At 38.9% G+C, this 12,486-nt stretch overlaps 1 protein-coding gene across 1 annotated transcript in view; it reads left to right on the top strand.

Moving 5' to 3' along the window:
- LOC107706341 (proteasome subunit beta type-5-like) overlaps positions 1–4,582 on the top strand; it is a 16,872-nt gene extending 12,290 nt beyond the window's left edge. The window contains exon 3 of the mRNA XM_016510017.1: positions 3,696–4,582. Within this exon, the coding sequence (XP_016365503.1) occupies positions 3,696–3,982 (287 nt within the window). The 3' untranslated portion in view covers positions 3,983–4,582. The remainder of the gene's footprint in view (positions 1–3,695) is intronic.
- The last annotated feature ends 7,904 nt before the right edge of the window (positions 4,583–12,486 follow it).

The following is a 12,486-nucleotide window of genomic DNA, read 5'->3' as shown; positions in this document are numbered from 1 at the left end:
ATGCTTTGCTAAGAACTTCATTTGGACAACTTTAAAGGCGATTTTCTCAATATTTAGATTTTTTTGTACCCTCAGATTCCAGATTTTCAAATAGTTGTATCTCGGCCAAATATTGTCCTATCCTAACAAACCATACATCAATGGAAAGCTTATTTATTCAGCTTTCAGATGGTGTATAAATCTCAATTTCGAAAAATGTTCCCTTATGACTGGTTTTGTGGTCACACATTTACATTTATTCATTTAGCAGATGCTTTTATCCAAAGTGACTTACAAATGAGGAATACAACTAGTGATTCATCATAAAGAGGCAATTAAACATGAACTGTTTGCAATAGAAAGTTTCAGAAATTGTTTAGAATGCTAGAATAAGGAAGGATTAAGGAAAAGTGAAAGCATCCATAGAGTGATTTTGTGCCTCTCTGTGACGGTTACATGAGATGCATGTTGAGACACAGGTGTTTACAAGCCCAATGTGACCCACTGTCTAAAGTAATTCAAGTGTTTCATTAGTGATCTGGTTCCTGTTAAAACAACCATTATAATCTGTATTCTCTTTCTGCATATTTCTACATTACACATTCATTTTGTATCTATTATAATTTGTACTCCGATAGCTTGTTGTGCACCTACTTTGAAAGTATAGACAACTTCTGTCCTGCCAGGAGCTGCAAATATCAGCAGGACTACTATCTCAAAGACGTATGAAGCTCTTTCAACTGGCAGCTTTTCATGTTGTGTAGACGCGGACTGCCGATGTGCATGCATGCTTGGATGTCTGTACACAGAGTTGCTTTCTGAGCAGCTGCTCTCATCAGCGGCACTCTTAACCAACCATGGCTGTGTGACAATCAGCAAAGCAGTCAGCCAATCACCTGTGTATATTCCTTCCTTTTTTCTTGAAGTTGCCTTTCATACATGCAGACAGCCACATTTTTAGTCTAGCACATCTAACTGCCTGTCACCTTTGTGATGGAGTGCAAGGAGCCAGCCTGTCGTAACATCCAGAGATCGCTCCCGCTTCAACGCCTCTGCTTTACGAGGGCTCGCAAATTCAAGTGCCTCCTGTGTTCACCTTCACTTCCCTACCCTTTCTCAGCGACGCAGGTAGCGTGCGACGTCCATTGTGTGATAAAACGATCCCAGGTGTTGTACGTTAAAAAAAATTCCAGTCTGCTGAAGTACCCTCGCACTCCGCTCCTAATGAGAACCGGTGCCTTGTGGGTGAAAGAGACGTCCTATTGCATTTTTAACCTGTTTTTAGTCATCACACTTGGCTATACAAAATGGTAAATTACCCTGCATATATTCAGGGTGCTGTAACGATTATCAGGTCGAGCTAACGATGCGTACAGGGGGTGTAATTTGCTTTTTGAAGACTTCTGTGCCTCATTGTCCTTAAAATCTTTCTTTGAGCCTATGTCGGGTCCTTGAACTTTACTTAAAGTTTCCAGAGTACAAAGCAATATTTCAGATTGCATTTTCAGTGCTAGTTATGTTCGAACTAGTCTGTCGTACCCAGACCTTTAGACTGATGGCAGATGGCTGTCTGACCAACATGTAAAGCAACCAGTCACTGTTTGTTTTGTTCAGCATCATTAGGGGCGTGACAATGTAATGTTGCTGTTCCTACAATAATAGACTGGCATGCATTATTCAAGAATGATGTCTTTAGCCGTCAAGAAGAGTCTATGCAGTGAGCATCACATACTTATAAAAATCCAGCGTTTAGTTGATCCTAATCATTGTCACAGTTGTAGACACAAGAGCTTTCTTCTTCCTTGAGGGGGTTTGGTGTCACATTTGCTGAAAATTTACTCACCCAAAATGTAGATGAGTTTGTTTATTCGTCAGAACAGATTTGGATAAATTGCTCACCAGTGGATCCTCTGCAGTAAATGGGTGCCGTCAGAATGAGTCCAAACAGCTGATAAAAACATCACAATAATCCACAACATTAAATAATGTGTTTGTAAGAAACAAATTATTTACATTTAATAATTTAGCAGACGCTTTTATCCAAAGCGACTTACAAATGAGGAGAACAATAGAAGCAATCAGACCAACAAGAGAGCAACAGTATACGAGTGCTGTGACAAGTCTCAGTTAGTCTAACACAGTAGTACACATAGCAAGTTTTTATTTTAATTTTTTTTAATAAATGAGTGAATAGAATAGGTAAGTGCTAGTATTAATTGGTCAGGTGCTGGCGAAAAAGATGTGTCTTTAGACGTTTTTTGAAAATGGTTCAAAGCTGCTCAAATTGAGATAGGCAGGTCGTTCCACCAGCTGGGAACAGTCCAGGAAAACCAAAACTTTACCTTTTAAGGCGTTTTACTTTTAAATCAACACTTCTGGCCAAAATACCAGTCCGTAATTCATAATAATGCTTCCATCAGTGAACAAGTCCATCCCCTGTTGTCCTCTCACATAAAAATCCACTCATATTTTAGTTGGAAGCAACGGTTTGAAGTGAAAAATGTCTTAATGATGAAACACAGCTTTTCGCTTCACAAGACATTAATTGATAGACTGATTGATGGACTCGTGTTGTGGATTATTGGGATGTTTTGATAGCTGTTTGAACTCTGAGGGAAGAACTCTTGGATGGCCTGAGGGTGAGAATTTTTAGCAAATTAAAAATTTTTTGGTGAGCTATTCCTTTAAAACTCATTACTTTTTCAAGTATTAAAATCATTCAGTCATCGCAAACGTTGCAATAATTTGTGATATTTCTGTTTCTAAAATCATTTATTCACCCTCTCACCTAAAAAAATTATTTACTCACCTTCATGTTGTTCCATACCAGTATGTTTTTGTTTCCACTGCAGAACAGAAAAGAAAAGTTGTTTTTTGTCCATACAGTCAGTGGTGTCCAAATGTTGTTTCGGACTACATCGACTTTAATTGTGTGAACAAAAACAGTCGAAAAATTCCAAATTCCTTTTGTGTTCCAAAAAGTGAGTAAATGACAATTCATTTTTGGGTGAACTGTCCAGTTAACAGTCCATCTGCAGCCTGGTTCTGCTGGCGCACAGATGGGACATAGTCGCCATTACTGTAGGAGTGAGTTTCATCATTGCGCGGCCTCACGGACACTTGAAACCTTGAGGTGATCTGCTGCTGGACCAGACAGCGACCCACCAGATGCACCGATTGTGATCTGCATCGTCCATCATGTTTGGTGAGAGGTCAGATCTTCAGGTTTGGATCAATAATTAATTCTGTTGTTTTTGGAGCGATCAATAGCATAGCACCTCAGGCGGTGCCCCAGGGTGGATGCTATGTTTGCCCGTGCCTGGTCAGCAGCTTGTCCTTAGCTTTCTGAATATTAGCTAAATGTAAGCTCTCCTTCTGTAACTCTTTCATGCTGAAGCCCCTAGGTACCCCCAATACCAAACTCCATCTACCAAACATCCGGCTGTCAGAAAAAATAATCAACCAACCTTTCCCATGATTCCTTTTCTCACATGTACTCACCAAGATTGATTTGACCTTGTATTGTTCAGAACATTATTTATAACCTTGTGTTCATAACATTACATCGATCTACTGAATTCTCTCTGAAGGGTTTTGCTTTTTTTTTTTAACGCTTTCATCTTCCATGGAGGCGCCTGCCTTTTTAACACAGCAGGACGTAAAGCAGTGCTGATGGTCTCTTTCTTCCTCTTCCTTCTGCTTTCCTCTGATCGCAGGGATCTACTATGTGGACTCAGAGGGCAACCGAGTGTGTGGAGACCTGTTCGCAGTTGGTTCGGGATCCATGTACGCCTACGGTGTCGTCGACAGCGGCCTTCGCTACGACCTGACTGTAGAAGAAGCATGTGACCTGGGCCGCCGCGCCATCCACCAAGCTACTTACCGTGATGCCTACAGCGGAGGCCAAGTCAACCTCTACCGCGTCCACAGTGATGGCTGGGAAAGGGTCTCGCAGGAAGACGTGCTTCAGCTGCACCTTAAATACCAGAGCGAGAAAGCATAGAAGGAGGGGTTGGGAGGAGAAAAGGGATGAGGGGAAAGGCCACAGCGGTAGTTGGGTTTCAAAAGGAAGGATGAGACCGGTCAGATGAGGAATGAATTGCAGATTAGTGCTATAACCTGAAAGGCACTTCGGTTAACTTAATGAAATCAAATCTGCTTCCAAGAAAGTTAATGCCAACTCTTTTGTAAGAGCTGGCTTGTCTGCACATGAGAACACGAGCAAGGCTGCCTCTCTCCCTCTCTCTTTCTCTCTTCCTCTCATCTCTCGAAGTTAGACCAGTTTCCGTTATTCGTCGAGTTTTCAACCAGTTTCAGTAGCATTACAACCCCAGCCATTGCAGTTTCACTTGTTGATTGTGATTATAAAATAAGGGGGCGCTGTATCCCAATGGACACCGTGACAAGCCAAAACTCCAGTTGGCCAGCTCTCACTGAGTGGGTGTGGGCTTCTGTTCTTCTCATCTTGCATGTATCTGCAGTTACCACAGTTACTAAACCTGCTCTCAATAAACCTTGGATGTTTGCTATTTAAGTGTTATTTTTTTCTCCTTGATCCTGATGTATCGGTTGGTAAGTGTTTTGACCGGTGTTTACAAGTTTGTGCAGTGGCCCAAAAATGTATTTGGAATCACACTTGATGTATGAATGCCATTGCATTAGATAACAAAATATCAAACCAGCCGCATCTGCACAGAGCCAGCAAATGTTCTCAGAACTACTTGTCCATTTTTGCAGTTAATTTTAGGTAGATTTTTTTCTAAATTAGATAGATATAATAATGTAATGTCAAAATTACAGCAGAAATAACAGAGGCAATATCTTAGGCCATATAGTTTATTCACGTTACATCAAATATTGTGCTGATTTGAGAACCACTCGTCTTAAGTACAGCTATCTTAAATTTCGAAATTTGTTGTATTATAATTTAGAATACTTCTTTTTGGGAAACCGGAGAAACGGTTTGTGCTGTTTTTCATTAAATGTCACTTTGTTTGATATTTTATCAAATTAGGGCTGTCAATTAAGTTGTGATTAATTATATACAAAAATGTGTTGGCAAAAATTTACGCAATTAATCATGCCCCCTGACCCGTATGTAAATTCCTTAAGGGATTTTCCTACTGTGGGAGCAGTTGAAGCTTGAAATACCACCACCATGTTTTTGCCTCAATAATGTCATGTCTTGGAATTTATCAATATTTTCTGTGAAAACCCCCCAAATTAACACATTTGCTCTTAAATGGGAATATATATATATACACTGCCATTCAAACGTTTGGGATCAGTAAGATTTGTAATGTTTTTCAATGAAGTTTCTTATGCTCATTGAGGCTGCATTTGTTTGAAATTTGATTTGACAATATATATACCACTGTTCAAAAGTTTGGGGTCAGTAAATTTTCCTTTTTTTTTTTTCTTGTAAGAAAAAATACTTTTATTTAGCAAGTGTGTGTTAAATTTTTAAAAAGTGAGAGTAAAGACTTACATTGTTAGAAAATATTGCTATTTTGAAAAAATGCTGTTCTTTTTAAACTTTTTATTAATCAAAGTATTCTCAAAAGTATCACAGGTTCCAAAAAATATTAGGCAGCACTACGGTTTCCAATGTTGATAATAAATCAGCATATTAGAATGATTTCTGAAGGATAATGTGACACCGAAGACTGGAGTAATGGCTGATGAACATTAAGCTTTGCATCTCAGAAATAAATTATATTTTAAAATGTATTAAAATAGAAAACCATTAATTTAACTTGCAATAATATTTCACAAACTTTTTTTTTTCTGTATTTTTGATCAAATAAATGCATTAGCATAAGAGACATTTTTTAATGTCAGCTCAGATGGGTTTGTTAAAAAAAAAAAAAAAATTTTGTAATGGGATCCGTTTTTGACCATCTTGCCCAGTTGTCTCCATCAGCACAGGAACTCTGAATATTTTCCTCTTCACTTTTGCCTGAGGCCCTGAATTAAGTGTCTTACCGGTACTTTTTCCTTCCTCTTGCCATCACTGCTTCGTAATAGTATTTTAGAGATGCAAATAGTGCATTGTGTCTTTGTCTGCATCTGTCTTGTCTTGTGGGCTATTAGTGCTTGCGCTTGCTGAACTGAAGTAAACAATCTCTTAACACCTTAAGCTGACAGGGAAAATAGTGATAGTATTTTGTGCTGTTCTCCAATTGTCCTCTGGCTTTCGGCTCTATGGACTTAGTCCTTTGGATGCCTTTTTTTTAATTAGAAGGGGAATTTATTTCAGATTTTCATTTCAGCACACCTAGTTTCCCAACACCAAATGTGCTCTATCACGTTGTTTTACAATGCAAGGGTTCGCTGTAGCCCCCTCAGTAGTTTTATAGCTGAAAATAAACACTAATAAAGGCTATGGGACGATGTGATGGCCCTGAGCCCCAATGATTGTTAAAAACTAGTTTCACAGGTGGCTAGTTAGCAGATGGAAAGCAAATGGGATTCCAATAAATGTAAATTGGGAGTTCTTCTCCATTACTTTGCTTGGAGAAAATGAAGAGATGAGAGAGTTGCTTACAACATGACTACAAATCACATTTGCTAATCATGTTTTTGAAGTAATTTAGTTGCAGAACATCTGCAGCATCGAACACGTATTCGTTTCGAGTGATGAAATGAGATGTCGGGCAGGTCACTCTTGAAAGCATTTTGAATACTCATCAACTATCTTTAATTATGCGTTAATGGTTTGCTTTTAGAAAGTGCAGTTCTCAAGTTATAGCAAAATATTGTTGTTGGGTGCATTGCAATGGGAGAAGCACTGGTTAGCCTTGATGACCCAGTTACCATTTGTCTCTCTCATGAGTAATTTGTATGAACCTCCACTTCAAGGTTTAAAAATGCAGCAAGAGCTACTTGAATTTCAATCGCAGCGTGTGCGCCGGTGATATTTATGGATCATCTTCACACTATTTGTCCTGTGATTCAACAAGCATTGTGATACAATCCACGTAAGTCTGCAGTGATTTGGATAGTCAAACTGTATCTTAACCAAAGCCAAACCGAAGAATAGGATTGTGTGAGAGACCAGCTGGTTAGTTTGTTAGGTGCCAGCGAGATGATTTTCACAGTGTCAAAAAATAACCCCAATGCACCCACGTGCCACCATCTGTCAGGTGGCCATAGTATACATGATACATCTCTCTTGTTTTAATTTGATCTGCTCTGAATTTAATTTGTTTGAATTTCACAGAATGTGCCCTGATGAAAAAACATCTTAGACCAGCTTAAGATGGTTTGCTGTTGTTAGATGATCTCCAAGCCTGATCAGGCTGCTCATATTAGAGCGGGATGTAGCATTTTACAGCAGATTCGTCTGGGAGACCAGCTTAGATCATCTCCCCTCTACTAATACAGTAATTTTTTTAACACTTTGTGAATTTATTTCAGGTTTTCTTGATCTATTATGTGGTTTTATTTGGTGAGGTGATCATTCTAAGCCAACTAAGACCAGCTTAAACCTTCTACAGTCATCAAACTTTCAAAGTCAGACTCACATGGTCTTCATGCTGGTCTGTTGGCAGATTTGAGACACTTTTTAGATATTCAGTGTGGTGATCTTAAATCAGCCTAGGCTGGTCTGCTGGTCTCCCAGGCTACTTTTAGAAGGGTTTTTGACACATGGGTCAGGCTGGGAGATCTTAAACCATGGAAATTTTGAAAATCAGCTTGGCCTGGTTTAAACAGGCTTTTTCAAGCAGCGTAGGTTAGACCATCTTATGCCAGCTAAGACCAGCAAGCCATCAAACTGGTCATACCCGTTGTTGTACATTATGCTGTACGCCATGGATGAGCACTTTGTAAAAAATGAACGGATTGATTATTCAGCTGCGGGCGCCATTTTCTGGCGAGATGCGGGAATTAATTCCGCGCATGACTCTCACGGTGCATTATGGGCATTCTCTAGCCGTTGAGCGTGCACCAGTTGTACGCTCGTTTTTGCAGTGCATTGTGGGATTGAATGAGTGCGCTCGAGAACGTCCACTATGGTTTCGGACACCACTAAAAATGGCTGTTCCCTCAAATAGTTCCCTATTTAAGGGTATAGGGGGCGATTTCGGACACAACCTTGGAGTCTCAACTAATGAGCTGATGATCTGAATCAGGTGTGTTTGATTAAGGAGACATGCAAAACATGCAGTTTTGGGGTGCCTCCAGGACCAGGGTTGGGAACCACTGGTCTAAGCTGTTTTTCATTAGCATTGTCAGGTTCGGTCTCAAAATGTAATTCTGCAAGATGTAAGCACAGATCAAATAGAAAAATATAGTGATTCGTGGTGTAAGTCTGTGGTTGAACTTGTGATTGAATGTACGAAAATAAAACGGGTTTCCCCACTTCCACAGCTGTTCAAAAAACAAATGAGAGGTCAATTTAGCAGGAAATCACTCTCGGTGCGATGCAGTGTCCACCTAAAGACTCTCGAGGCTTTGTGTAATCAGCGTGCTTCAGTCCTTGAGCTCGCGCCTCGTGTAATTGCGTTTGGTGCCACTCGCGCATCCTTCTCTCTCCCCCTGCGCGCGTGAGGAGGCTGCCGCTCTCGCCTCGTGGTGAGAGGTGCCGTTTTTCATCTCTCTGCACGCGACGGACATGCTCTTGTCATTCTTGTTGCGTGTCCCATTCGCCCCCTCCTCGTTTCTTCTCCTTCCGTTTCATTATAATGTTTTCAGTTAATTGCGGTTGTGCTCATTAATTCCAATGAAAAGGCGTTTAAAAATAAATCTGAAAACCTTGCATGATCAGGCGACCATGGGCCAAACTCCCTGAAATTTTTGTAACGCACAGCTGGCCATTGTCGTGGGGCTTCAGTCATCCCGTATTTCAACTCATTCTTCTCAAAGTATCTATCTATCTATCATACAGGTTTGGAACAACTTGAGGGTGAGTAAATGATGGCAGAATTTTCACTTTTTAGGTGAACTATCCCTTTAACACCAGATCCCAAACTATTCAACTGCTATAGAGAGAAAGAGAGAGACCCCACTACACTTATGAATGGATGTGTGTGTATAAATGATCTAGACTACATATTTATTATATCTGGACTGTATACATTTAATATTGACTCTAGAATCATTGATTCCAAAATGAAATATGTATTTTAAAATGTAATGTATGCACCTTATAGCAGGCAGAAGCAGACACCTTTGTGATTGTTGGTCAAGCTTAATGCCTGTGAAATAGTGTTTGATGATGGAGGTTTCCGATGATAATGATAAAGAAGCTGGAAAAAGATCCATCATTAGTCATTACCTGGCGATTTTGACACAAGCTGTTCACCTCTGTTCATGACACTTGACTCTAAAAATGCAGCATGTCTGTTTGTTTTATTATCAGTGTCTCTATTTCAAGTGGAGCGGTGGCCCTGGGAGGGAGACGGTGAGGCGGGCGATGTTGTTGTCAGAGGAGCAGCCTTTAAGACTGATGTTTGTGGCTGTGGTCACTTTGCTTTTGTATATTTTTGTTCCTTTGCTCTCTGTGTCCTTTTGAGCATGCCCCACAGACTCAACCAGCAAAAAAGCCCTTTATTGCTTTTCACAGCAGGTCACAGAGTATGCAGCGCTGTGCATCAAGCTAAATCGCATAGGCTGGTTGGTGGGACAGGAATGGTGTGGCGTTTTGCTGCCAGCTAAAGAAAGTAACCCACTTAGCAAAACACCACTACTATACTGCTATTCTTCCTTTATAGATTGAGTGTATGTGATGGAAGTGATTTACGTTTAACATGCATGAAGTACTCAAATAATTATTTTTCCCTGTATAATCAGTTTTTAGGTTATTTGTAAAATATAAATTTTTTCATGTTAATCTTTCTCTCGCAGGCTCGAAACACCCTATGCAACTATCATGTCAGAACATAGTTTAAAGAAAGTCTTGCTGTATCAGCAACCATACACACCTCTTATGATTTCTTTTCTTCTTTTGCCTATTTACAGAGCTATAAAAATGTATTTAATCTGGCAAGAAATCGGTTTCTGCAGTCTCTGTTGTGACTCTGATATAAGTCGGTTCTCTCAATATGAGTGCAATTTCATTTCTAGTTACCTTCTAAAACTTGTTTTGTTGCTTTCAAAAGCAGTTACTTTTCCACAAAGGCAATAGACATAATTGGTGACACAATGAATTTTTCTCTGGTGTCCTTTGAGAAATATACATTTTATCAGAAAAGTAACGTTCAGAGAAAAGATGCAATGAAAAAGAAAATCAGGATGGGGGCAAAGGCCCTGTTTGCACCTGGTAAGATGCGATTTGGTAGATCGCATCACATTCCCTTTTTTCACCTGCTGTTTTAATCCATCGCTTTTGTCCACTTTCCTGATTTTTTTTGAGGGGAGGGTTTATACATGGGCTTTTTCTGATCCTTCAAACAGAGCGCTGTAATGCATAAAATCGTTAAAATAGTCTACCTCAATTGTACCACATGTGGTTTAACAGACATTTGAAGGCAACTCTGCCCCGCCACACCCTTAAAGTTGGCATAAAATAGAACTTCACCCTATCCATTTCCCTATGATTTATCCATGCTTATGTTAAAGGGGTCCTATTATGCTCTTTTACAAAGTCTTGATTTTGTTTTGGGGGTGTACTAGAACATGCTCTCATGCTTGGTGGTTCGAAAAACGCATTATTTTTCACATAATTTACATTATTAAAATACCTTTCTCCCCAGCCTGGCACAAACGGTTTTGTTCCGGCTTTGATGAAGGTCCGCCTTCCGAAAAACAAAATGTGTTTTTCAGATCAGCTGCTATAGAAGACAAACTGAAATCTGAGTGCAGAGACAAGCAAAGGAATAGTAAGTATATTTTCATGTTGTGTCACCTCTGTTATAGAGATTTTTGAATCAGGCCTAATGGAGGGTGATTTGGTCAATCTTGGAAGAAAAACGTTAACAATGTGTTCATTCCAGCTGGCTAATTTGTGCTTGCTTTCAGTCATTCATGTAAAAATCTGTTATTTAATTTTGTTTCTGTTTTGTGTCTTTCTAAAGCTGCAAGGCTCTGGTGCAAAATATTGTATGCCAAGAGTCAGGATGACTAGGCTGTGCCCAGGTCTCCGGAACCTCCGACGACGCTCAGCTCCATCAGCCCTCCATCTGCGCCTTCGGATCCACCAGCTCTGTCTCCATCGGTCGGCCCCCAGATGTTGGCAGCCACACCATCTATAATACATTAAAGTTTTCTAGATATCAAAGTGTGTACGTGTGTGTGTATATACTGAAAAAAGCAGCTTTATAATATACTAGTAGTGTAATGCTAATGCATTTCCAATGAGCTGAAATACAATTGAAATGTACTTGAAGTACATTAAAACGATGCTTCAAATATACTCTAACTGTAGTTCATGAAGTATTAAAAGGACATTTTAAATGTATTTTAAGAAATACACTTAAATTGCACTAAATATACTTAAAGTGGTTCCAATTTAACACAATTTCAATATATTAAATATATTACAAATAGATTAAAATCAAACTTAAACATATCTTGAAATACACTTAATATACTTAAAGTTGTTTCAAAATAATACATTTAATATGCACTTAGTATAGTATAATTTAAATATAGTATGTCTGGAAAAAGCACAATTTAAATATATTTCTTTTTCACCTGGGACACACTACACACTGACTAAAATTTAAGTGAAAAAGCATAATAGGACCCCTTTAAATTTTTTGACAGACATAATGACAGACTCTGCTGACGTATAGACATAAACCATAGACATTTCTTACGAACAACATTATAAGCTCGCATTCATATCTGCCTCAACAGCCGATGTATAGCAAGTTTTTTTGTGGATAATCTCTTTTACTCAGATGTATGAAATTATATGTCACTATCTGTTACATTGCAAGCCTGTGGGGCTGTCAAATCGATTAATCGCATCCAAAATAAAAGCTTATGTTCACATATGTGTGTGTACTGTATATATTTATATGTACTGTATATGTAAATATACATGTATATATTTAAGAAATATATGTATATATTTATATAGAATATAAATCATACATAAATATGAATATAAATATATATTTCTTAAATATATACATTTCGTATTTCATGGGTATATAGAAAAGAATCACTCCTCTTTAAAATAATCACATTTTGTTGCTTTGCAGCCTGAAATGAAGACGGACACAGTTTTTGTTTTATCCAGCTGTATTTACTCAGTGCAACTTATAACATCCAAGTGAAAGATAACACCAACATGTCAGAAAAAATAAATAAACAAGAATAAAAACCAGAATAACCGAGTTGGAAAAAGGATCACCCCCCTCCTAAAAATGACTTGTAAACTCAATCAGGTGTAGCTAATCACCTTCTCAGTGGCACACAAAGACACAAACCCAGGACCAGGGTTGAGAAACACTGGCCTACAGCAACTCTGAAGCAGTTGCATGAATTTATGACAAAGAGTGGTCATTGTGTGCATGTGACAACAATATCACAAATTCTCCACAAATGTGGCTTGTA

Source organism: Sinocyclocheilus rhinocerous, unplaced genomic scaffold (genome assembly GCF_001515625.1).
Source record: "Sinocyclocheilus rhinocerous isolate Xijiao unplaced genomic scaffold, SAMN03320098_v1.1 scaffold444, whole genome shotgun sequence".
NCBI classification, from domain to species: domain Eukaryota; kingdom Metazoa; phylum Chordata; class Actinopteri; order Cypriniformes; family Cyprinidae; genus Sinocyclocheilus; species Sinocyclocheilus rhinocerous.
Note: the sequence above shows the minus strand (reverse complement) of the source record. Positions and strands in the feature narration are given on the sequence as shown.